Raw genomic sequence first — 25,394 nt, 5'->3', positions numbered from 1 at the left:
TTCTCCTTCGCTCCCACATAGTTTGTCTGTGTGATGTATCATCCTCTAACAATGATAACTCCATTTACATCTGTCTCTCCCACAACATGGACCGACTTTGAACCACTCATCCCAACTAAATCTTGCATACATACACACATACATACACACATACACACACACATACATACACACATACATACACACATACATACATACATACATACACACACATACACACACATGCATACATACATACATACATACATACACACATACACACACACACATGCATACATACATACACACATACACACACACATGCATACATACATACATACATACATACACACATATATTGTTACGGATCTGGAAACCATTCGCATTCAACATACAGATGTCCCAAAAGTCAGTTATGTCGTTAAGTATGTGTGTAGTCAGATCCCTTTCCTTTTGTCTCGTGGGACAATCAAAGGCGTGCGTTGCGATTTATTTTTAGTGAGGTTATTAAATATTTACATCCAACGATCTCTCCAACGAACAACCAACAACCATTCCATTCCCCATCACGATCCACTACCCACCCGCTGTCTACAAGCACTCTGACTTGCCAAGGCAGAGTCTTGCAGCCGTTCCTTGCCGCTTCCACCAACGTTCCCTCCACAAACGTTGTAACTCTTGCACGATGGCCTGTGCAACATTGATACTATTACTCGTCAAGAATGAACCCACGTGGAAGACTGGCTGGGGTTTCCCAGCAGGGGCTGTTGCAGCATTGATACTGTTACTCGTCGAGTGTGGGCTCGCGTGGAGGAGTGGTTGGTGTTTCCCGGCAGGGGCCAAGGCCCCGCCCCGGAAAGGTGGGCCGTAGGACCTGTCCAATCAGAGGCGGACAGCGAGGTGTGTTCATCAAGGCCCCTCCCTGCTGAGGGAGGTCCATAAATTCCCGAGTACTCTCTGAGAGAGGTGGTCTTTTTGAGGTCTTCGAGGGTCTTTTTGAGGTCTTGGAGGGTCTTTTTGAGGTCTTGCAGAGTCTTTTAAAAGTTATTTTGAAGAGTTTTTGGTGGGCGTCGAGGCGGCGAAAATGTCTCTGCTGGCGCTCTACGAGGAAGGGAAGAGCAACCCCAACCCCCCTCCATGGACCCCAGCCATTCACCACCCGAGCTCCACCATGAACCTCGAGTCCCATACGTGCGACTGGGGACCAAACCAGTGACCATTGTCAGGTGCCGCATCGCGGAGCACACCCTTCCTCCGACGGTCAGGTACGCCACCGAACTCTGGCCCCCAGTTTGTCTCTCTCCATGGCTGCGAGGGTCCAATAAAGACTCTGGGTTTCTTTTCATTTTGTGTGTGTCTGCATGTGGGCCCGTCTTTAAGTAGAACTGAATTAGTGTTTTTGGATCATTGTAAATACTTCTTGCATATTCGCGTTAAGTCTTGCTTTGTGTCTTCATTTACTGTGAATAAAACTTGTTAGAAATGCCCCCAGTTCGTTTCCGTCCCTTCTTGAATTGGTCCAGCATGGTTCGGATCTGAGTTTAGGCGGGGTTTTATCCCCGGTAATCCGTTCATTCCAGCCGGCACGGCTTTGGCAGTTTCCGCTCGGCTGCACCCGAAACGGAGTTGGTAGTCGGTAGTTGGAACTCTACCGCAGTCGGTAGAGTGACCCGGTTCGAGCAAGACGTACCGAGGGCATGGTTTCCCCGGTAGTCGAAATCGCGTAGTAAATTAGGTAAATTGGTTATAGACAAATAGACCCTACGCTACGCGGTTGAGATATTGGTGACCACGGTCGGTTAGACGACACGCCGGCTCTCGGAATTATCCAGAGCAACGTTCTACAATTCCTGGGAGTTTGGTGGGAGACGACGCAAATGGGAGAAATTCCGGGGAGACGACGCAAACCTCCCCCACCTCGTGGTTGTTCTTGCCACCGACCCCCGGCCCACAACAATACATATCTATATCTATATATATATATATATATATATATATATATATATATATATATATATATATATATATATATATATATATATACATACATATATATTGTTACGGCTGTGGAAATTCGCATTACACCATAAAGGGTCCTCAGCTGAGATGTATCGGTAAGTCCATGTGTAGTTAGCCCAAACCCGTTGTGTTGAGGGAATATATGTGATCCATTCGGACTGCGATTCTTCAGTTATCTGTTTTTCTTTTGCTGTCGTTATTTTGGTGCAATAACAACAACGAACATCGCCACAACGAACATCGCCACAACGAACATCTCCACGATCACGCCATTCACTACACGACACCAACAATCACGCCATTCACACCACGATGCCACCTTCCACAACTACGCTACCATCATCTTCGCCACTCACCATTCAACGAGCACCGTGCGGTCACGATCCCCGCGGGACGGATGAAAGGAGCGGAGTGGCAGCAGCAACCAGGGTGTGAAGGGGCATCTCCCGCCCAAACCTCCCGCTTAAATATCTCCCGCCAAGATCTCCCGCCCAAAATGCCCGCGCTTTGGCATGGGGGAGGTGTGATTTGAGCCAGAGGTCAAAGGTGAAAAAGGTGGGGGCCTGATTTTGGGGGAATAATTCCCTGGCCCCGCACCAAAACTGACTTTCCTCGTCCCCCGCACGGCGCCGGGAGGGGGAAAACGAGAGGGCACGCCCCTTTTAGGGAAGCTTCCAGAAGGGAGGTGGAGCCAGAAACGGGGCGGGGCGAAGGGCGGAGCCCTACCCTACAAAAGGTGTGGGCGTGGAGAGTCGTGGTTCGTGCCATTGTCCCTGTTCCCTTGTCCCTGAAGGAGAATTGTCGAGGGTCCCTGTTCCCTTGTCCCTGAAGGGGAATTGTCAAGAGTTGTGGTGATTGTTCCTGGTCGAAGGTTCTGTTCGTTCGTCCCTGTTGGGCGGACGACACGTGCAGGCGCGAGACATGAGCCCAGTGGACCACACGGAAGGACTCAGAGTTACGGTCGCCAAGGGCTGGACGACGCGCTAAGGGAAGTCGCGACTTCCATTTCTTTTGGGTTCTGTGTAAACGTGTGTGTGTGGCGCCAGTCTGGTGAAGTAGAACTGTTATAAGTGTTGCCGTGTGAATTGCATTATTCGGTTGTAGATCTGCGTGTGTCTCTTCGCTTGCTTTTATTGTTTTCTTGCTTGACTGTAATAGACGTGCCCTCCGTGCTGCCGTGTGGGGCGGAATAAATGTGCTGGTCCAATTGTTCCCCGTTTCGCTGCGTCCTTTCCTTTGTTTGAATCTCCATCTTGCATCACGTAAGGGATTAATAGTGGGTTGAAAACATCCAGTAACTCATCTGAACCGTCAAGGTCGACGATAACTCCACTCAGTTATCCCTGTAGCAGGGAACGAGCCGCTTAAGCGGTTCGTGTCCGGAGTCGACCTGTGGCGTGGTACAACTCCTCGGTACGCTATCCGCGCGGGTACTTAGGTAAATCGACCATTCGGCGATTGCACCCTATTTCGCGCGGGTAGAATGCGGACTGAGTTGTGGTGAGGTTAAACCCCCACCCGTGACTAGCTCCCGGCGTTGTTCCGAGAGGGTCACCACTGAATTGCACGTTCGGTGGGCGAAGCGGCCGCTATTGGTTACACGTGGTCGTTCGCACGCCGGACAGGCCAGAATTCGCAACAATATATACAGTCAACCCCCGCTTCATCGCGGTTCACCTATCGCTCCCCCGGTTCATCGCGGGTTTTCCCTTGGAACGTAACTAATTTTTTCTGCGGATTCCCCCGGTACATCGCGGGAATAATATACAAAATATAAATTATTTAAGCAATAAATTATAATGCGTGGCGCTCGAAAGTATCTTCATAATAAAACAAACAAAAAATTTTTTTGTATGTTTGTCGACACAACGCACGAGACAAAGACAGAGAGCGCGCTCTTCATTTCTCCTTGGCGCTGATTGGCTGCTCCCCACGAGGCGCACTCTCGCCGTCTTGAGTGTTTCGCTTGTGAACGACACAGATATTTTCTACGTTTTTTTTTCTCCAAGCCATACGATGCCGCCCAAAGGAAAAACGTTTGCCGCGGTTGGGCGCCATTACGGTTTGAATGAATCGACCATACGCTCCATCAAGAAGGACGAATCCAACATCAGCGCTTTACATTCGCAACGCCCTGCAGCACCTCGTGGAGGCCATGGATTCCGACGAGAATTTTTCTCTGAGGGCGGATTGGCGTGATTTCACGATAGCAACGTGTCTCCAAATAATTCAGAAGGCTCTACAAGAAATGAAAAAAGAAACCTTAAACGCCTGTTGGAAGAAGCTGTGGCCAGAATGCGTCCAGGAATACAAGGCCTTTTCTCCACACGAAATTCACCATTCGGCAATCGATATGGCAGTCAAGCTGGCGAAGATTCTAGGAGGAGGATTCAACGACATGACGCACGACGAAGTGAATAACCTCATCGAAACCAACTCTGACCCATTAACGGACGAGGATTTGGCTGAGCTTACGAAGTCTGCATGCGAGGAGGAGGAGGAGGAACAATCTGATCCATCGCAGGAGCACGACGACGAAGGCCTATCACTTGAACGCTTAGCAACAATGGCGAAAACTCTCCTCATCACCACGAAGAAACAACGCCAGCAACTGCCCATCACAATGTTTTTGCAACGTTACTGAGTTTACAGTTAGCATTTTTATGCTTCAAATGTTTTCTTTATGTGTTTAATTGAGATTAAAATGTGTTTAAAACGTGTTTTGTGGAGGCGTCCATTCATCGCGGATTTTCACTCACCGCGGGAGGGTTTGGAACGTAACCCCCGCGAGAAACGGGGGATTACTGTACATACATATACATACACACATGTATACATACATATATACATGGTAATGGTACCAATCGTGGTAATGACGTCAATGAACACAGGAATGTTGGCAACACCCCATCCAGAGGAAGTGTTAAACAAATCTGCACGTAGGAATAAATGATTAATACCCCAATTTACCTTTTTTTTTTTTTTTTTGAAAAAAATATCGAGGCTTTTATAATTTTCCAATGGCTTTTGACTTTTCCTAGGATATTTCCTTTGAGTTGCATCAGTTTCAGCAATCTCAATTCCTTCCACAAAGCTTGTAACTATTGTGTGTCTACCCTCAGGAGAGCCAGAAAACAACATCTTTCTAATCTCAAGTCTGAACACACAAACCTGTCTCCCTCCTCCAAATCCTGGAGGTGTCTCGTTAAGTCTGTTGCTAGTGTATGTTCCCCCTCCACCACCCCCTTACCTCAAATGGCCGCACTGCTGACACTGCACATGAAAAGGCTGAATGCAAAACTCCGTGTTTGCTTCCAAATTTTGTATCCCAAACCCATCGCTTGCTGTACCCACCTTACCAAGTTTCATCCAGCCTTTCATGGACTCTCTGTCCTTTTCTCCTGACAAGGAGAGAGCTTGCTGTCAGAAGCTCGACTCAGATCTTGCAACCGGTCCAGACAGCATCAGCCCACGTGTCCTAAAAACCTGCTCTTCTGCTCTTGCTCACCCTCTCTCTGTTCTATTCACCCTCTCATTTGCTCAAGGTCATCTGCCATCTGCTTGGAAATCAGCAATAATTATTGCTCCGCATAAAAAAGGTGCAAAAACAGATCCCTGCAATTACAGACCAATCATCAGCAAAGTCATGGAATCTATCATCACTTCAGATATTAAATCCTTCCTCTTCTCCAATGATTTCATTTCCGATCATCAATTTGGATTCAAACCAGGTCACTCTACCTGGGATATGCTGCTTCTGCTCTCCCAACAATGGGGGGAGATCCTCAATGCCAGACATGAGATCAGAGCCATATCCCTAGACATATCACGTGTTTTTGATAGGGACTGGCACCCTGCCCTGCTCACCAAACTCTCTTCCTCTGGTATCCAAGGCAATATCCACTCACGGCTCGCAGACTTCCTCTCCTGTCGCAGTCAACGTGTGGCCCTAAATGGAGTTCTTTCATCCCCCCTTCCTGTCCAGGCTGGAGTTCCTCAAGACAGCGTTCTGGGCCCTGTTCTTTTTCTGGTTTTCATCAATGATCTCTTTCACTCTCTGGAAAATCCTCTTTATCTCTTTGCTGATGACTCCACCCTCTGCCATACCGTCTGTCATCCATCAGACCGGCAAGCAGCAGCTTTTTCACATTCTGCAGATCTGGATAAAATAACAAACTGGTCCAACACATGGAACTTGTCTTTCATTCCTGACAAATCTCACACTCTTACTATGTCTCTCTGAAAGGACTGTCTGGAACACCCCCCCCCCCCTTATCTACTTTCTTAACAATCCTCATGAAGAAGTCAATTCATTCAAGCTTCTGGGTCTCACTATCTGCCATGATCTTTCCTGGGAAAATCACATTTCCAAATTAGCCTCCAAAGCCAGTTGCCGACTGGGAATCCTCCATCATGCAAAATCCTTCCTTGGCACACCTGAGCTCTTGACCACATATTAAGTTTTCATCTGCAGGCTGATGGAGTACTGCTCTCCCCTCTGGGCTGGTGTTCCCACTTCTCATCTTTCTTGGCTTCACGCTGTGGAAACCAAGGCATTTAGGATCATTGGCATCTCCCGTGGTGAGGCTGAGTCTCTCTCTCCCACCATCTCCTTCTCCCCCTCCCCCTCTCTCTCTCTCTCCCCCCCTCTCCTTCGCTCCCTGCCTCTCTTCCTCTCTCTCTCTCTCTCTCTGGCTCTCTCTGCCTCTCTCTCTCTCTCTCTCTCTCTCTCTCTCTCTCTCTCTCTCTCATTGGTATCTCTCATGGATCATTGGTATGAGGATCATTGGTATCTCCCATGGTGAGGCTGAGCCTTTGGGTGTCTCGGTCTCTCTCTCTCTGGTCTTTTTGTCTTCTACCGTCTCCTCTCCGGCCTCGCCCATCTGCTCTGTCTGTAATCTCTCCCCCTCCCCACCCCTATATTTCCGCAGGGTGCTCAAGGTCTGCCAGCCACCCCCTTCTGGTTAAATTACCAAAATCAAGAATCACTGCTCACCTTCACTCTTTCATTCCCCATTTTCCCCTCCTCTGGAGCAAACTCCCACACACTCTTCAATTCCACTCTTCCCTCCACATCTTCAAAACAACTGTTCCTCCCTACATCTTGTCTTCCCCCATCCAAAACCATGATCTTTTCTACCCCCCTTAGTCCACCCCAAACCCACCTCCTTCAAATTCCATGCTTTCCTTCCTGAAAGTCTCTGTAGTGTCCATCTTGTTGACCCTGGGTACCCTGCCTCATCGCTCTCTCTTCCACAGATCTCCTCACGTCTCTGTTCCCCTCTGTTTTGTGCTTCCCTCTCCTGCCCCTCTTGCCTCCTGCTCCATCTGTTATAAGTTCAGTGTGTTCGCTGTTATACGAGCCTCGATATTGTTTCCAAAAAAAATAAAAAAGATCATGTAACATGTGGTAAAGTTTCAATTCTGAATGGTATTCGATGTCCGCTCTTAACAAAATTCAGACACGTATGTACCGACGTACGTGACGGATTGCTAAACCCAACTTTCTGCTTCATGCACACATGGGCTAATAAAATCGGCTGGTGCAGCCTCGCTCTGTTCATGGCGGGTCACGTGACCCAAGACAATGGGTGTCACATGATGTTGCACAGGCATGATCACTCCCTGAGGGAGCTGGTAAAGTCACCTTGTACTCGGTCTTGGCTTCAAAGTTCTGGTTCAGCTCATCAATGCTGCCTTCGGTAGTGTCGTACAAGTTGCCAAAGTTTCCAGCAACTGGAATGTTATTCTCACACCACTTGTCCAAGACTAAAATTCAAGACATCAATGCATTAGAAATGTCTGAAATGTGTTCACCGGAGTATTGTTGTCTCTGTGTTTGGATGCATCTCTGTAAAATTCATAATAAAAAAGGTTTGGTTGTTGCGTGGCATTTTATTTTGCTCTGTGTCCCCGACAAATGCTTTAAACATCATTCCAAAGCCCTCACGTGGAAAGTGTGCTCTTTCACACTGTGTGCATTAAAAGTAATCACTCACCAACTTACACACTCAATAAGCAAAGGTACATTTGGCTTGCAGAAGCCGAAGGTTTTACATGCTGTAAATTTGACTTTCTAGGAAAAAAAAAAAATTCAATTTCAACAGAATCTTTACGCACTGACCACGTGATTATGTGAATTCTAGTTTGAGTCCGGTCACACTTCAGTAATGGCAAACTCACTGTGGGTAATGCCGCATAGGAAGTCGAACTTGAGAGGTACACACAAGATGTGGTTGATTATCGGCACCCATATCGTTTCCATGCATTTCTTATGCGTGTCTGAAAATTTCGTCTTGCAATGCTCCACGGCCTTCTCAAACACGTCTGCAAAAGAATGGATGAACCTCCTCAATCGACCAGGCATGAGACCCCAAATCCTTTCCGTTGCGACTCCTTTCAAAGGACTAACGAGGAGGAATGTGAAAGCTGGTCCGTCTTTCGAGGAAACTGTAAAGCAAATCAATAACAAGCCTCCAAGCACTTACTGAAACAGCTCAAAAGGCAATATCTTACCATAACAGCGCAGTTTGGTTTTAAGTGAGTAAGTCTTCTGGGTATCTTTCTTATCAACTTGTTCTACTTCCTGATTTTCAGCAAAATCCGACATGTCTTTGACCTCCGTGCGGAATACAGAAAAATCCTCCTCGACGTCGTTGCTCTCTTCCTCGAGGGACTTGGAGTTGCTCTGAGAAGTTGCAAGAAGAGAGACATCACATCACACAAGATTATGAGGAACAGCCAGAGAGTACTGCTCTCCTCTCTGGGCCGGTGCTCCCACCTCTCACCTTTCTCAGCTTCATGCTGTGGAAACCAAGGCATTTCGGATCATTGGTATCTCCCGCAATGAGGCTGAGTCTTTGGGTATCTCACTCTCTCACCGCAGGCAGGTCGGTGGTCTTTCTGTCGTCTGCCACGTCTTCTCTCTGGCCTCGCCTCCACTGCTCTGTTTGCAATCTGCCCCTCCCCCCCCCCATCCCCATATTTTCGCAGGGCGCTTCAGGTCCGCCAGCAACTTCCTTCTGGTAAAACTGCCAAAATCACGAATCACTGCTCACCTTCACTCTTTCATTCCTCTTTTTTTTTTCCGCCTTTGGAGCAAACTCGCTCACTCTCTTCGATTCCACTCTTCCCTCCAGGTCTTCAAAACAGCTGTTCACCACCATTTTTATCTTCCCCTATCCAAAACCATGATCTTTTCTACCCCCATTAATCTACCCCAAACCCACCTCCTTCAAATTCCCTGCTTTTTTTTTTTCCTTAGTCCCTGTCATGTAAGGACCTGAGTAGCCCTGTGGGTGTCCATCTTGTATACCCCGTGTTCCCCACCCATCCCTCTCCCTTCCACAGATCTCCGCATGTCTCCGTTCCCCACTGTTTTGTGCTTCCCTCTCCCTCCCCTCTTGTCTCATGCCCCCTTATTGTCCATTCTGTGTATTAGCTCTCATACGAGCCTCGACAATGTATATTTACAAAAAAGAAGTAACCATCACTGAGGACATTTCCAGTAGATGTTGCTTTTTCTTCTCCAACTTTCAGATCCAATCCACCTCCTTGTTGTGTTCTTTTGGATCTTCAAAAATTCCTTTCCAAAAATCTTCTACTTTATCTTTTTCAGGGGTAATTGATACATTTTGCTTTTGTTTCACTATTTCACAGTATAATTTTTTTTTTCAAATATCTGGCTTTTGTTCTCTCCTGTTGTTGACTTTGTCGTAGTTTAAATTTTTTTTTTCCTTGTATCATTACCTCCGCCACGTAAGGTGGACGGATATTATGTTTTCATCCCTGTTTGTTTGTCTGTCTGTCTGTCTGTGAGTAGGATATCTCCAAAAGTTAAAGGCAGATTCGGATGAAACTTGGTGGATAGGTTGGGTGCGTGCCAAGGACGAATCGATTCGATTTTGGTGATCTGGATAGGATAATTTTTTTTTTAATGATTCTTCAAAATTGAGGGATCAGGCCAAAACTTTTGACAGCAAGATATTTCAAAAAGTTAATTTTTAAATTAATCCCATAAGTGATATCAAGTGAGATGAAGATCAGTTCAGCCTTAATGCGTGGGACAGCCGAGAAGACTTACGGTAATGCTGTCAACAAGATCTTTGAGGGGGACTGCCGCGGTCTTGAAAAGAAGCTTTGTGTGATTCACCTGCAGCTGCACAGTACACGTCACGGAGCGTACGCACTCACGAGCATTTAGGACCAGGTTCATCAGCGGGCCTGGAGGACAGGGCAGTCAGAGAGGGAATGATGATGTGCATAAAGTTGATAATGCTGACGAGCAAAACTATTAATTGGTGGTAGCTTCACAATGGCATAACTAGCTCAACGTGATGGAACAAAATGTTGCATGGGTAAATAATTTCACAATAAGTAATGCAAAATGTTAATTTCTTGCTTTGATATCATACAACATATAATTTGGTGTGTGTGTGTGTGTGTGTGTGTGTGTGTGTGTGTGTGTGTGTGTGTGTGTGTGTGTGTGTGTGTGTGTGTGTGTGTGTGTGTGTGGACTCCTAAACTGCTGGACAGAACGAGTTGAAATTTGGTGGTTGTACTTTGCCCGGGAAGGTTTTCAGCATTGAAATTCACTGTCACGGGGGTTTGGGAGGGGGAGAGGATGCAAATTTGCGATGTCACAGTGTATCGTGTCGCGTCGATCCCGGTGGAAGAGTGCACTTCAAGTCGCGGCTCAATCTAAAATACAGCAATTCTCTGTGTTATAGTATCATGGAAACTATAGTCATCATAGATGTGGGTAAATTATCAGAATGCTAATGCTCTCCCACACCAATGGACTGACTTACTTGAAAACGAGTTGTTATTGTGAAAAAAAGAACACGGAATTAAATTCCTTGAGGTTGTACAAGTCATTCTACTATACGCCAATTCTGTGTCATCGTGTGATGAAAACTATAGTCATCAAAGCAAAGTTTGTTGATCACAAGTTATGTGGCCTCTAAGGATGACTCCGTTGTCTCCCGTTTGTTTCAGAATTGGTAGTCTTCAATTTGATTCTGTTGATTGTATGTGCTTTTTTATTTCAAAATTCATAATCCCATCCACATCAACGGATAATGTCATAATACAGGAAAACACAAAATAAGGTTCCCACCTTGCTGCTCCCATGATGAGTGCGTTCACAAAACAAACAAACAATAAAATCTGAGAAACTTCATTACAGCTTGTATGCCTGGTGTTGGCATAATGGTTTGGGTGGTGGGCTTCGGATCCTAGCATCCTGAGTTCAAATTCCCCTCGGCTGTTGAATTAATACCAGGTGGGGTTGACTCTGCCTGTCATCCTTCCAAGGTCGGCAAAACGAGTGCCAGCTTGCTGGTATCCTGTGTCGGAGTGGCGACCCATCCAGGATCATACCCACGAGCCAAGGAGACTGCTTAGGCAGCACCAACGCTCTGCAGAGTGTATGGTCTCGATGGATGGATGGATGGATGGATTGTTAGCTTGTGCTGAACAATGCATAATGTTGATAAATCAAAGTATCGAATTAAAAGTCCTATTGTACACCATTTTTACTTGCAATCCGTTAACTTTTTTCAAGTACTCATCATTCAACCACTCTACGTGGCATTTGCAATATTCATTAATATGTGAATTATTTTTTTTTAAATTTGAACTTGATGGGGTAACAAGCAAGGTCTGGAGCCACGATATGCTCCGAGCATTCCACATTGCTATCAAGATCGCTCATTGGTTAAAAAGGGCTTCAAATCAGAGACGATCAAAACAAACTAACCTGGATCTATGCCGACCTTCCTTCCACAATCTGAATCCAAAGAATTGAACGAAAGCGCATTCTTAACACCATGTCAGGATAAATATAGTGACCGTTTGACAATCAGTGCTTCGGGTATTCATCTTGATATAGAACAATAGTTTCCGCATTTCAAACTTTGCGTTAACTTCCAAGAACTCCAAATCAGGAAACTCGGACCACACTCAAGCCAGCTTCCATTTTGATGAAAGACCTTTTTTTCCTTCAGTCACATTTCCTTGCAGCTCTTCCATGAGTTGAGAAGACAACACCAAAATTTAGCTCTAAAATGAATTTCCAATTATTTTTAAACTAATCAAAAATAAGGGTGAAAAGTGGATTGAAATACGCAGCGATCGATGAAGTCACTGATCTGTGTTGGCAACGCCGATTCGCACTGGTTTCCCGTTTACTTTTATTTCTATACGGAGTTGAGGCTCGTGGAGAATCTCGACCACGTCTGTCTTCATCGACAATTCCACACCAAACTTATCGACAAACATCTCAGCAAAAAGGGTAATCACCGGAACTCTGAATCCAACCTCAGTTCAGTGGTTCCCAGTCCTGGCAAACACCACTCCACCTTCCATCCGGTGGGACGCAGCAACACACAGAGGGAATCTGAATAAGCAATAACCTGGATCCTCCTATCCACAGAGACTTGAAAGACGTCCCAAAAAGCCACATGATCTTCCGAAACTCTTTCTGGACACGAGGTCGGCACCTCCTACTCCGCAACAATGAATAATTTTAGAGGAAAGTGTTAGCTGAAAACACAATTTCCAACAAATACACAGTTCCCGACCCAACAATTCAACAACCTGGTTTCAATCTTCTGAGGAGCATGTGGACGACTCACAACAGGGTAAGGACAGGACGTGGCTGATGTCGCCACCTGATGCATAAGTGGAGCCTCAAAATCTCACCTGGCTGCGACTGCGGAAACCCTGACCAAACCATGGAGCACATCAGAACATCCTGTCCCCAACACAAGTTTCAGGGTGACATATTGGAGTTAATATCTCTCTCTCTCTCTCTCTCTCTCTCTCTCTCTCTCTCTCTCTCTCTCTCTCTCTCTCTCTCTCTCTCTCTCTCTCTCTCTCTCTCTCTCTCTCTCTCTCTCTCTCTCTCTCTCTCTCTCTCTCTCTCTCTCTCTCTCTCTCTCTCTCTCTCTCTCTCTCTCTCTCTCTCTCTCTCTCTCTCTCTCTCTCTCCAGAAGGCCATTGGACTGGCTCAGGGACCTACAACTAAAACTATGACAAAAGTTATTACATTTGAACAGAACTGAATGGACGTGCAGAGCCAACGGATGGAGCCGAACGTCGTTTGGCAAACACAGCCAAGTGCTATTTAAGCAAACTCAGCTGATCATTATCTGTCTTAAAGAAGTCAGCTGAAGTGAAAACACTGTTCAGCGAAACAGGACTTAACTTATTGGGAGACTCCAGCGTATCAAGAAACTTAACGGAATACAAAATTTCATTATGATGATAGATTCACAGAACATATCTGTTGAGCTCAATGAGAGGGGTAACACATTTCCTAATAACACTTGTTCAAAAGAAATTGCACGCCGTATATACCTGTGATCAATGCAGCAATTGCAAATGATATGAGGAAGGTACGTCCCGATTTGCTGATGAGAGACGGGCCCATGATCATGGTGGTACAGCGTACGGCAGAGCAAAAAGCCCAGCCAGCGCCAAAAATCACTGCAGAAAAATCAGCGGCACACATCACCCTCACATTCACAAGACCGTAAATTCATAGCACCGTAAATAGAGCATCCAGCGACTCACGTTAATTTGGACTGAGAAAAATGGACTGAGAGAAAAAAAAATTAAACAATCAAACATCCTCTCTTGAAATAAATTTGTTTTAATAAACATTTTCAAAAAAAAATTGCGCATCTGAACATTTCTTTTAATGATGTGAACTTAACCGAGAGTGTGTTTGAAACAAGTAATACATTCCCAACAATTGAAAATAACCCAAAATCTCGGGTTACAAAGTCAGACGATGGTATTTCGCAAAACAACTCATTTATCTGAAGTTTCCAGTGTGAAGTTTTTGTTAAAAACAAAATTTATCTGAAGTTTTTGTTAAAAACAAAAAACAAAATTTTTTTTAAAAGGTCTTTGTTGATGGGCATGTCAATCGGATGTCGTTCGCACTCTTCACTCTTCCCACAAAGACTTGGGAAAACACTCATCAAGTGCAGAGATAACAAAACCACAGAGTTGGTGTCAAAGCCACCCAATGCTCGCCTGTTTATACATTTATCGTTTTTAAAAGACTCGTCTAGTAATATTTTTTTATAAAGCATTGCAGTGAAGTCCGATCGAAATAATTTTAAAGAAATATATGTATTTGTATATTGTAATCAGTAAAAAAATAGTGTGGTAGATAAAAACATTAGAAAGGAAATAACTTGCACCAAAAACTTTAACATTTTCACGCACACGCTCACGCCGGGGGTATCGCTATATAATAGCTCTCTGTTCTTCGAACAGGCGAGCTAACAACAAACACCGCAGAAAGGACACTACCAGTTCGAGAATTGGTCGAAGAACAAAGTCAGAGGTCTGAAGTGTCGACCAAAGAACCAGAAAAAGAATAGGGTTAGGTACTATGTATTTGCCAGACCTCAATGTACTCCTAAAGGGACGGAGAGGAGAGGGAAGTGTGAGAAAACAATTTAAGGTAATTGCAGGAATTAATAATAGAGGGCTTTTTTTTTGTGATACCGTCATGGCATCAAGAAGTAAATAATAATTTATTGCGACAAACTACAATGGGGTACAAAGGTCGAGTCAAGTAGCATATTTATTATATTAAATGTGATAAAATAAATCCTTATGTAATAATATGAAACCAAAAGCACTTTCTCGGGATTTCCATGAACTCCTCAGGATAAAGTAACATTTACTATATATAATAGGAGAGAAAAATCAAATCGATCTTTATATGTAAGTGTTCAATAATAATCAGTGTGACCCCCTTTTGGCTTGAGAACTGCCTCAACATTATTTGGCAAATACCACCCATTGCTTTGCTGATGGGAATACAAAGTGGGGGGAAGGGTGGGGGGAGAAAAAGAGGAGGGAGAGTGGGAGTGAGGAGGGGAGGGGAATGAGGAAGGATGGGGGATCAAAGAGGGGTTGGGGTGAGGAGGGGTGGGGGAAGGGAAGGCAGCATGGGGGGGAGGGTCCGTCTGGACAGAACCACCATCCGGACACGTCCGGAAATAACCACCATCCAGGCACATGTGGAGAGAGAGGGGGAGGAAGTGAAGGTGAGAGGAGGGTACTGCACTGTATTAGGATGGGGTAGAGCGATGGTGGGACAGAGAGAGAGAGAAAGAGAGAGAGAGAGAGAAAGAAAAAGAGAAAGACAGAGACAGAGACAGAGAGAGAGAGAAAGAGAGAGAGAGAGAGAAAGAAAAAGAGAAAGACAGAGACAGAGACAGAGACAGATAATATGTTATGCTTTATGAACAACACACACACACACACACACACACAATATATATTAGTGCTGGGCCGATATCAATTTCTCGGTAATCGACTGAATGGAGTCAGTGTGATTACCAACTACTGTACGTTCTGTACACAACCCAAAAACCTTGAGTAGCGTTCACCCTCATTTTGTGGGAATTTCAACAAACAAATAAAAAACAAGCAGTCATAGACTGGTACTTACGAAATCGTCAACTTGACCTCTGACCTTGTCTAATAAAAGCTGTCTCTAGAGAAGGTAGCGACGCAAACCAGAAGTTTCTACGATGATTCTGTATCAAACCATCAAAAATCGAATGTTTTGGATGTTTGACCTCACTGTGACCTTGACCTTTGACCGATTTTGATCAAAATATAATCAGCACTAGCCATCAGCCTCCTTAATCACGTGGTGTAATTTGACATTGGTAGCTTCTTCTGTTCTCGAGTTATCTGTACCAAACCATCAAAAATCGAATATTTGACCTCACCGTGTCCTTGACCTTTGACCGATTTTGACCAAAATCTAATCAGCACTAGCCATCACCCTCCTGAATCACGTGGTGTAATTTGACATTGGTAGCTTCTTCTGTTCTTGAGTTATCGTGCCTACAAACAAACAAACAAACTAACTAACAAACAAACAAGCAGTCATAGACTGGTACTTACGAAATTGTCAACTTGACCTCTGACCTTGTCTAATAAAAGCTGTCTCTTGAGAAGGTAGCGACGCAAACCAGAAGTTTCTACGATGATTCTGCACCAAACCATCAAAAATCGAATGTTTTGGATGTTTGACCTCACTGTGACCTTGACCTTTGACCGATTTTGACCAAAATCTACTCAGCACTAGCCATCAGCCTCCTTAATCACGTGGTGTAATTTGACTTAGGTAGCTTCTTCTGTTCTCGAGTTATCTGTACCAAACCATCAAAAATCGAATATTTGACCTCACCGTGACCTTGACCTTTGACCGATTTTAACCAAAATCTAATCAGCACTTGCCATCACCCTCCTGAATCACGTGGTGTAATTTGACATTGGTAGCTTCTTCCGTTCTCGAGTTATCGTGCCTACAAACAAACTAACAAACAAACAAACAGAAACGGAAGGCATCAATATACTTACAAAATCTTTAGATTTCGTAAGTAACAATGTTGCATGATAGCCATTTCAGGGAATGTGGATAAACATTAATCTCTAGAAAAAGTTGCCATCTGTCATGTGATGGGTGGAAAAAAAATTGGCTCTAAAATTTAGAAAACACGTTAATATGGCAGACGGCTCTGAAATCGGGTGTTGTCAAATATATTTTGCTTTGAAACTCACAAAAGAGAAACTTCAAGAAGGGTGGGGGGCATGGACCCTTCCCTCTAATCCCTCATTTCCACCCCCACCCGTTGGGGAAATAACCGTCAGTCCCCCACGGGGCTATTTTTCATGTAAACGTATTTTGTCTTTATCAGTATAGGGATGGAAAAAAAATGCAGAAAGCTGATTTTTTCAGGGATAGTTCTCTGATATCTCCTGAGTAAAAGTGCATAAAATCCCGAAAAATCCCGTTTGTGCTCAACGCGTGGGAATGCGAAATCAAAGATGGCCACCGTTTCGCTAATTCCGTCAGCCAGAAATCAGCTAATATCACATATGGTCATGTAATACATGATCTTAGGGGTTTTAAGGGATGAGGAATTCATTCCCGAGGTTATTTTTCCATATAAAGCATCATTTATACCATCATAATTGATATCATGGCCCTTTTTTAAATAAAGAAAGGTCATGACATGTGAGCGGTTGAACAAAATAAATTTTGTACAAATGCATTATACATGGATGGGATACATATGACACCAACCAATGTTAACCGGACAAATGAATATAATGGATGTCAATTATCATATTTATTGGATGTGACTAAACTGTTTTTTTGTTGATTTGTAGGTTTCCAGCATTACTGTGTTGACACCGATGGGCATATTTTATTACTTTAAAAATTGGTGGTATCAATTGAGGCTCCTTATTTCAGTTCAAACAATGTCTTTATCCTGCCCTCATATACTTCTCTTTATGTTTCAGATGAATAAAGCATGATGGCAGCCCAGGATATATGTCGACTCTGTGACAAGGTCATCACCTCAGAAGCTAGCGTAATTACCACAAAAGAACTCGACAACATCCTAAAAATCAGTGCGGAACTCCAGGATGGGGTTGACAAAAAACTTCTGCAAGAGCATCCTCCAATCCCAGCCCATATATCTTGTAAAACTAATTACACTAGACCTTCTAACGTTACAAAACACAAGAACATGCTTATGGGAGGTGATGATAATGATGGAGATAGAGAAAGTAAAGTTATTTGCCGTTCCCACGTTCCCACTTTTAATATCAAAACACACTGCATATATTGTGGAAAGTACATGGACATTGATCAGCATAATAAGCAAGCTATAAATCGACGTGAATATATCCACAAGGCTGAAACAACAGAACTCCTCTCATCCATCATAGCCAAAGCACTAGAACGAGATGATACTTGGGGTAAAGAAGTTCACATCAGAGTCCAGAACGTTGGGGATCTTGTAGCAGCTGAGGCTAAATATCATCATCACTGCCAAGTTCAATTCCACAAAACCCGTGCTTTTGAAAAGAAGCTGAAGGGACGCCCCTCTGGTTCTGTGGATGATTTAAAACAGCGAGCTTTCGAAAAACTTTGTGAAGACATAGATTCTAGTGATATCCATCAGTACTCGATCATTGATCTCGAAAAACTCATGCAAAAGTTCTCTGCCAATAGAGAGTGTTACACAGCGAAACATCTGAAAACGAAACTCCAGGAACATTATGGTGATAGCCTCATAATAACCAGTGAACATGGAAAAGAGACCATTTACACGTTTTTAGATGAAGCAAGTAGAATACTTAGAAATAGTTACAACGCAACGGGATTAACAGCTGAGAACATAGTAGACATGGCAGGAACTCTAATAGAGGATCAGATGCGGTCAATGTGATATGATACGTCTCATTATCCCAAGTTTTCAGATTTAAAGAGTAGTGATAATATGGTATCTCCACTTTTATTAAGGCTTTTATCACACACGATAAAAGGCAATAAATGTGAACGTCGTGTACTTAGCTTATCACATGGTATAACAGCTGCTGCTCGCCCAAGATCGTTTGTATCGCCTATTCTGTTGGCGATAGCTGTGTACATCAACACTAATCTTGAGTCTCGTGAGCTTGTCGATATGCTAAGTAACATATCTTTTGCGGATGACTATCGAGAGGTGTTGCGACTTTATGATGCATTACTTCCGACAACAGAGAAGGAGTATGACTGGGAAAAATGTATCTCCGGATATTGTGTTTGAACTTGAAATATCGGTGGCTTGTAGCCAGCCTTCTTTTCTTGGCAACCACAAGAACAAAGCTAGATTTATCTCTGCTCTGATGGCTTCTTTAACCCGTAATGGTATAACATGCCGACAAAGCCAAGCAGATGCAGATTTCCTCATTTGTAACTCAGCTATCGAGCTTGCCGAGGGATGTGATCGTCCAGGTATTCTGGTGGGAAAAGATACAGACTTATTGGTTTTGCTGATCGACAGATCTTGTCCAAACTTGTACATGCAATATGCAAATAATGCCATTTATAGCACAGACTGTATCAGAGAGGCTTTGCATGTGAGTGTTAGGGACCATCTGCTTGTCTCCCATGCTATCACAGGGTGTGATACTGTTTCTGCAATGTACAAAGTGGGTAAAAAGACAGCCTTAAATGTGTTACAGAATAAGGACTGCAAATTCCTTGATATTTTCAAGGCAAATGACGCTACTCATGAACAAATTGCCAGGGCTGGGGAAATGTTTGTCTTAAAGTTATATAATGCGAACGAGACGTGTGCGGCCCTTGACAAGTGCCGATTTTTATCATACCTGCAAATGATGAAAAAGACTCGAAAGAAGAAATCCTCATCTTCTACATCATTTCAACTTGAGAGCTTACCTCCCACATCTGCAGCTATGAGATATCATGCTTATCGGGCCTACTATGCTGTGCAGGAATAGTTGGGCAACTCCTTACAGGCAATTTGACTGGGGTTGGGAATGCACTGATGACATGCTCATCCCAATCTACACAGACAGACCACTTGCATCTGATTCTGTATGACGCATGGTGTCACGTGGGTGTAAAACCGGTTGCGGGAAACAGTGTTCATGCCGCAAAGCTGGTCGAGACTGTTCAGCCATGTGCTCGACATGCATTGGGCAGAACTGCACTAATGCATGTCCACTTGATGGTAACAACAGTGACAATGAATAAAGTTAAATGGAATCATTTGATACGATAAGAAAGCACTATCAATTTCATTTTTAACTTTTTCATATTCTCTGGCAAAGTTATCATCAACGTACATATGCTTGTATGTGCATCCTTCCATTTTCCTTTTAAAATAGTATAACTGTGTTTGAATAACATTATAATGGGAGAAGTCATGATAATTCCAACACTATTTTCATTTCACATGTGACCTCATCAAATTCTCATTTGGAAATGTCATTTCACATAAGATTTTCATGAGTTCTCATGTAATTCTCATGCTTGTGAGTTACCATGAGAACAGTTGGTATAGGTTCTAATGGAAATATAGTATAATGTGTAATTATATAATGCATCAGAAACATTGAAAAGAATATATTACAGTACTATTGGTGTCATGATGGACTAATCTATGTTGAAGATGACTGACGGATCATTGCCGATGCCTTTTTTTTGGAATAAATTTACAAAAATTTCGATTTAGAGGGTTATAATGACTTTAGAATTAAAAAAGGACATCACTAATGAATTCCTCATACCTAAAACCCCAAAATCATGTATTACATGACGATATGTGATATTAGCTGATTTCCGGTTGACGGAATTAGCGAAATGGCGGCCATCTTGGATTTCGCGTTCCCACACGTTTAGCACAAACGGGATTTTTCGGGATTTTATGCACTTTTACTCAGGAGATGTCAGAGAACCATCCCTGAAAAAAAATCAGCTTTCTGCATTTTTTTTTTCCATGTTTCTAGGTGTTCTTCACTTAATGCTCCTGGGCTAGTAAGTTATTCTTTACTCTTTCTCATCACGGATTAGTTCGTCAGTTCAAGAAGCTGCAAAATAAATGGAATTAAATTACCTCCGCCAACGAAGGTGGATGGAGGTTATGTTTTCACCACAGTCCGTCTGTTTGCTTGTTTGTGAACAAAATATCTCAAAAAGTTGTGGATAGCTTTGGACAAAACTTGATGGATGAGTTGGTTCGGTTCCCATCGTGCGCTGCCTTTTTTGGCTGCTGGTTGCATCATTGGTTAGGGGCACGGCTATGCTGCTGATGCAGTGCCCCTATTACCAGGTCACACCGTTGCTCATTTTGCCAATCTTAGAAGGGTGACAGGTTGTCAACCCCCTGGTGTTAATTCAGTGGCCAATAAGGTTTGAACTCAGGACCTTAGGATCCCAAGCCACCACCCTAACTGCAAAGCAAACACCAGGCTCAGTAGGTTAGGTGATAAGAACAAGCTGATTAAATTTTAGTTGAGGTCCGAATCCAGATCCGGCCTTTCAGTGGGATATAAAACGTAAACTAATCAGCCTGGTGGAGGTATGCAATCTCCCGAGTGCCCTTGTAGTTACATTCATTTCCGCCATCAAACCGGTTGCTGATGTTGTTTATTGTAATGGAATTATTCTTGGAGAAATCTTTAACTTATGTTGGACTAAATGTTTTTTTGGGGAGGGTTGGGCTGTTGGATGATGTAATATAATTACTCTTAGACAAATGCAGACAAATACATGTTCTAGTTAACGCTCATTGACTTGTTCGATTTGAACGTTTACACATGTATACAATCAGCAAACGGACTGTATACAATGTACACTTTTAGCAAAATACACGGATATGCACAGACCTAATATAGACCTACCCATAAAGACTCAGCGCACAGTCATCGCTGCAAAAGGTTCTTCCACCAAGAACTGACCTGAAGGCCTGAACACTTTCACAACAAGTTAATTTTGATTTGTACAGGTATCCCTGACAGGTAACCTCCTTCAACTACAACAGTGTTTAGTTTGATCCCTTCGGTTATGAATAAAAAGGTTCATTTGAAAAAATTGTTTCTACAAAATTCATAATTCATCTCAATGCGGCACCATTGGTCGGAGGTGAATACTTTTGCAGGACACCGTAGTTCCATCAAGAAATACCTGTATTTGCGATGAGGAAGATGATCTTTCCATCCTCAGACTGTATCATGTGATCCAGGAATATATAGTAGAGCCCTAAAAAGGGAAAACAAAATTTGGTTGTTATTAATTATTATGACTTAGAATTGGTTACCAACTCATCACCACTTCTGACACCAATAAACTCCGCTCGATTTTCAGATGCTGCAAATTAAAAATGTAACGTGGAATAACAAATAACAAAATCTTATGATTCTAATTTCAAAACCTAGGAGAGTACAAGTATTACATATGTATCAAAATTAGTAAATGTTATCTCATCATGACTATTTCACTGAATGTTGCTCTGTAATACTTTTGCAACAATTAAATTATTTTTATTCAACAATCAACGTTACGTTATTTATCTGACCAGCGGGCACCCCAGAGTACCCGTGTTGGCCCACCGAGCACGGAAGGCCGCTTTGTGTCCAGGGAATCAAGGAAACTTAAAATTATCAAGGATAGCACCGTGAGAGATATATATATATTTTTTTTTAAAATAAATGAATATATAAATAAATAAATATGTATATATATTAATCACCAGGATGAGTCACGAGGTGAGGAAGCAGAAGGTGAGGAAATAGAAGGTGAGGAAAGCATGTGATAAAGACACATACCACACCTCAGTGTCATGACCACTCGATATGTGAAGGGAAAAGCAAGCGCATCCGATTGGTCGATGCTGCGACCAATCGACGAGTGAATATTGCTGCCGCAGTTACAGCCACACAAGCTCTACTTTTTACAGTAGATTCTCTATTTTACCATACAATCACGACATCCAGGGAAGCTTGTGATCCGATCTTCAGTGCCCTTCTTGACCAATCCAGTTGCTCCAACAATGATCGGCATAATGGTGTTGCTCGTGTTTTAGATTCTTCCAACTTTGATTTGTCAATCCTTACACTTGGAGAGCTTCTTTCTTTCATTCAGGACATTGTTCTTATCGGATGGAACGACAACATCCATTATAAATCTGAGTTTCTTATTTAGATCGAAGCTTATGGAAAAGCAAGGAGAAGGAGAGTACGAACCCACAGTAAGACAGCGGGGCAACTCGTGGAAACAAATGAATGAACGAAGAGGAAAACCATTTCAGTCTGCAGTAAGTGGGTTATTTCAGGAGTAGAGGGGCTAATGTGGGTAAACAAAGACTGTGGGTAAGTCTGGGAGGTTGGTGACATGAGACGATGCCTGCTTGAAGCTTTGAAGGGAAGAGTGGGATAGCATAGCCTCTGAGAGGCAGTTCCGAGTTGAGGTTGCCGGTAAGTCTGGATTTTGGTTTTTTTCAGGATGGGGTTACTGGAAGAATGCGTGCATCTTAGAGTTGCTGGGAGGGGTCTGAGGACAAAAAGAGAGAGCAGAGGAGAAGTTGGGGGTGGAGGGGGAAGAGAACACCGACCTGTTTGTGATTTGAGAGCAGCACACATTGTACTTTGGAATCTTTGGGGCTAAATTTAGCTTTCGGGAGTTTGTCTTTGAACACAATTTCTAGTTTATTCACCGTATTCCACAAGAGCAACGTAAAATGGTTGGCTGTAACCATCTGTGGTTTATGTTCTTCTTTCTTCTTCTCCTCCTCATCCCTTTATAAGAGGTGACGTCCGATGGCCCCAAGCTTCTGCCCTGCCTTAACCACAATACTCCTCAACCTCCTTCTGTCCTCAGCCAACTCTCTCCACTCTCAAAGCACCCCTACCTTCCTGATATCCCCTCCTCACACAATCCTACCGTCTCAACCGCAGTCTACCTCTTTTCCTCCTACCTTGCATCCTCAACCTATCCGCTCCCTTTGCCATTCTCCCTTCCCCCATCCACACCAAGTGTCCAGCCCATATCAGCCGGCATTTCACCAATTCCTCGTCAAACTGACCTGCACACCAATCTCCTCCCTCAGTTCATCCATCCTCCTTCTATCCACCCTCTTCACTCCTGCAACCCTCCTGAAACAGTTGGTCTCGCAAACCTGCAGTCTCTGCTGTTGTCTCTCTGTCAGTGCCACCATCTCCAGACTGTAAAGGTAGGCCGGTGTTACATACCACATCAGAACCTTCCCTTTAAATTTTATTGATATCTTTCTGTCTGTCACTACTCCCTCCACCCTCCCCCACGCATTCACACTCACCTGGATCCTCCACACCTCTGCCTTGGACTTACCATCCGTTGTCACTGTTCCCCCCAGATATACTCAAACCTATTTCCCTGTCTGATCTCCTTCCCCTCTACACTGATATTCATTTATTTTCTCTGCTGCCTGTCAGCCCAACGATGATAATGATGTCAGCCCAATGTATTTGACAAAACTATTTTTGGAAACATTCATTCCTTTATCTCCATTCAGGGGCAAAAACCCCCTTTCTCTTGTAAGATTTGCCAAAATGAAATACATATGGGGTTCAATGTTGTGAAACTGGAAATTGTTTTAGTTGTGATCAAAATAAAAGCACACCTTGTCCAATGATGATACCAATTAAGGTATTTGTGAGTAATCTTGGGATGCGGTACTCCCAGTACTTGCAGAAGAGAATCTTCACGACGATGCTTGGTAAGATGAGCGACATCACATGGTGCAACCCTGGCAGAACCCACAGTGAAACACTTGTGATTGTTGATGAGGGCAGAAGGGGGGGAAGGCTTGTGAGGGGGAAAAGGACGAAGTCAAATTTTGTGTGATGGGAGCTGGGGCTCAAGATGAATAAGACTGCCCCCATTTCTAGAGATAAATATCATCTTCATGGCCACACAGCAAAAGTTATATTATCTTTTTTCAATATTTGGGTTGTGCAGTCACATGCATGGCATCAGGTTTATTATGTAATTATTTATATATGCACAAAAACAGCCCGAACAAGCGGCAAGTTTGATTGGTCGAGATGATGTAAAACGTAGCAATATTTTGTCCAAGTACTGCTAAACGGAAGGGTATTCAAAATGGTAAAAAAAAAAGTAATTTGTGTTCTACAATGTTCGAGTATATAATTCAATTGAAATAAAATAAAAGATTTTTAAAATTACAGAAAAATTGTTTTCCCGGAAGTTCACCGCCGTTGACGCAGTGTCCATTACAACACTTTATTCAACACGTTGCATTACTTGTTTGTGTCCTTTATGATGTCCTTAAAAACAGTAAGCTTCCTGTTTGGAATGATTTTCAAAATTAATCCACTCCTCAATGCGCATGTGCGATCGGGATGAATTTGGAGACGAAGCTCTGCTCAACGGCGGGTTTGTCTACCGATTCGTGTTCAAAATGCAACATTTCAGTATTTGAACAAGCTGTTCCTCAATCATAAACTGACGTTTGTAGACAAGACGACAGACAGACAGACAGAAGTGAACGAATTGCTTAACCCCACTTTTAGTTTTGTGTGCGCGGGGCAAAAAACCAATGAAATAAATGAAAGCTCCACCAACGAGCACCACTGCCCAACAGGTAAGGCTCAGGTGCAACATTTCAACCACTTTACGGGCATAGGTGTGCTGCGTGTTAAGCGCTATCTCGATGATGAAACTCTGTGTAGTGCTCCTCCCTCCATCCAACCTCTGATCTTCCATTGGAGGGTACTCAACACCTGAAATGTGTTCCATATTTCAGTGAGCAAGCAGCTTGCTAACGCTTTCTGAGACAGTCGTTCCATATCAACCACCTTGCAAGCCGCTTGGCAAATGGAGCAAGCGTTCAATGAAATGTTCAGATGGATACCCCTGTTATGTAGACTCATAATATTATTGAAACTCCACGATTCATCCCATTACCTCAAGATCTACAAACATGCAAACCCAATCCCCTCCAAAAAATGCACAATGGTCGGGTCCATCGAGAAGCTTGGCAGGGGGTTCC

General features: G+C 43.5%; 1 protein-coding gene across 6 annotated transcripts in view; it reads right to left on the bottom strand.

The window, feature by feature from the left end:
- The window catches only part of LOC147015032 (E3 ubiquitin-protein ligase DCST1-like), a 52,592-nt gene that overhangs the window by 17,249 nt on the left and 9,949 nt on the right, over window positions 1-25,394 (bottom strand). For 5 of the 6 annotated variants that reach the window (XM_085849362.1, XM_085849364.1, XM_085849365.1 and 2 more), the window contains 7 exons: window positions 24,003-24,128; window positions 21,530-21,604; window positions 13,360-13,488; window positions 10,082-10,221; window positions 8,515-8,686; window positions 8,182-8,325; window positions 7,646-7,767 (listed from right to left, as the gene is read on the bottom strand). In XM_085849362.1, the coding sequence (XP_085705488.1) occupies window positions 7,646-7,767; window positions 8,182-8,325; window positions 8,515-8,686; window positions 10,082-10,221; window positions 13,360-13,488; window positions 21,530-21,604; window positions 24,003-24,128 (908 nt within the window). The remainder of the gene's footprint in view (window positions 1-7,645; window positions 7,768-8,181; window positions 8,326-8,514; window positions 8,687-10,081; window positions 10,222-13,359; window positions 13,489-21,529; window positions 21,605-24,002; window positions 24,129-25,394) is intronic. The other variant, XM_085849363.1, reaches the window with a different exon arrangement.

This window comes from Eptatretus burgeri, chromosome 12 (genome assembly GCF_056783735.1).
Source record: "Eptatretus burgeri isolate ZD-2024b chromosome 12, Ebu_testis_v1, whole genome shotgun sequence".
In the NCBI taxonomy this organism is placed as follows: Eukaryota; Metazoa; Chordata; class Myxini; order Myxiniformes; family Myxinidae; genus Eptatretus; species Eptatretus burgeri.
The sequence above is the reverse complement of the archived record's forward strand: the minus strand, read 5'-3'. Positions and strand labels throughout refer to the sequence as shown.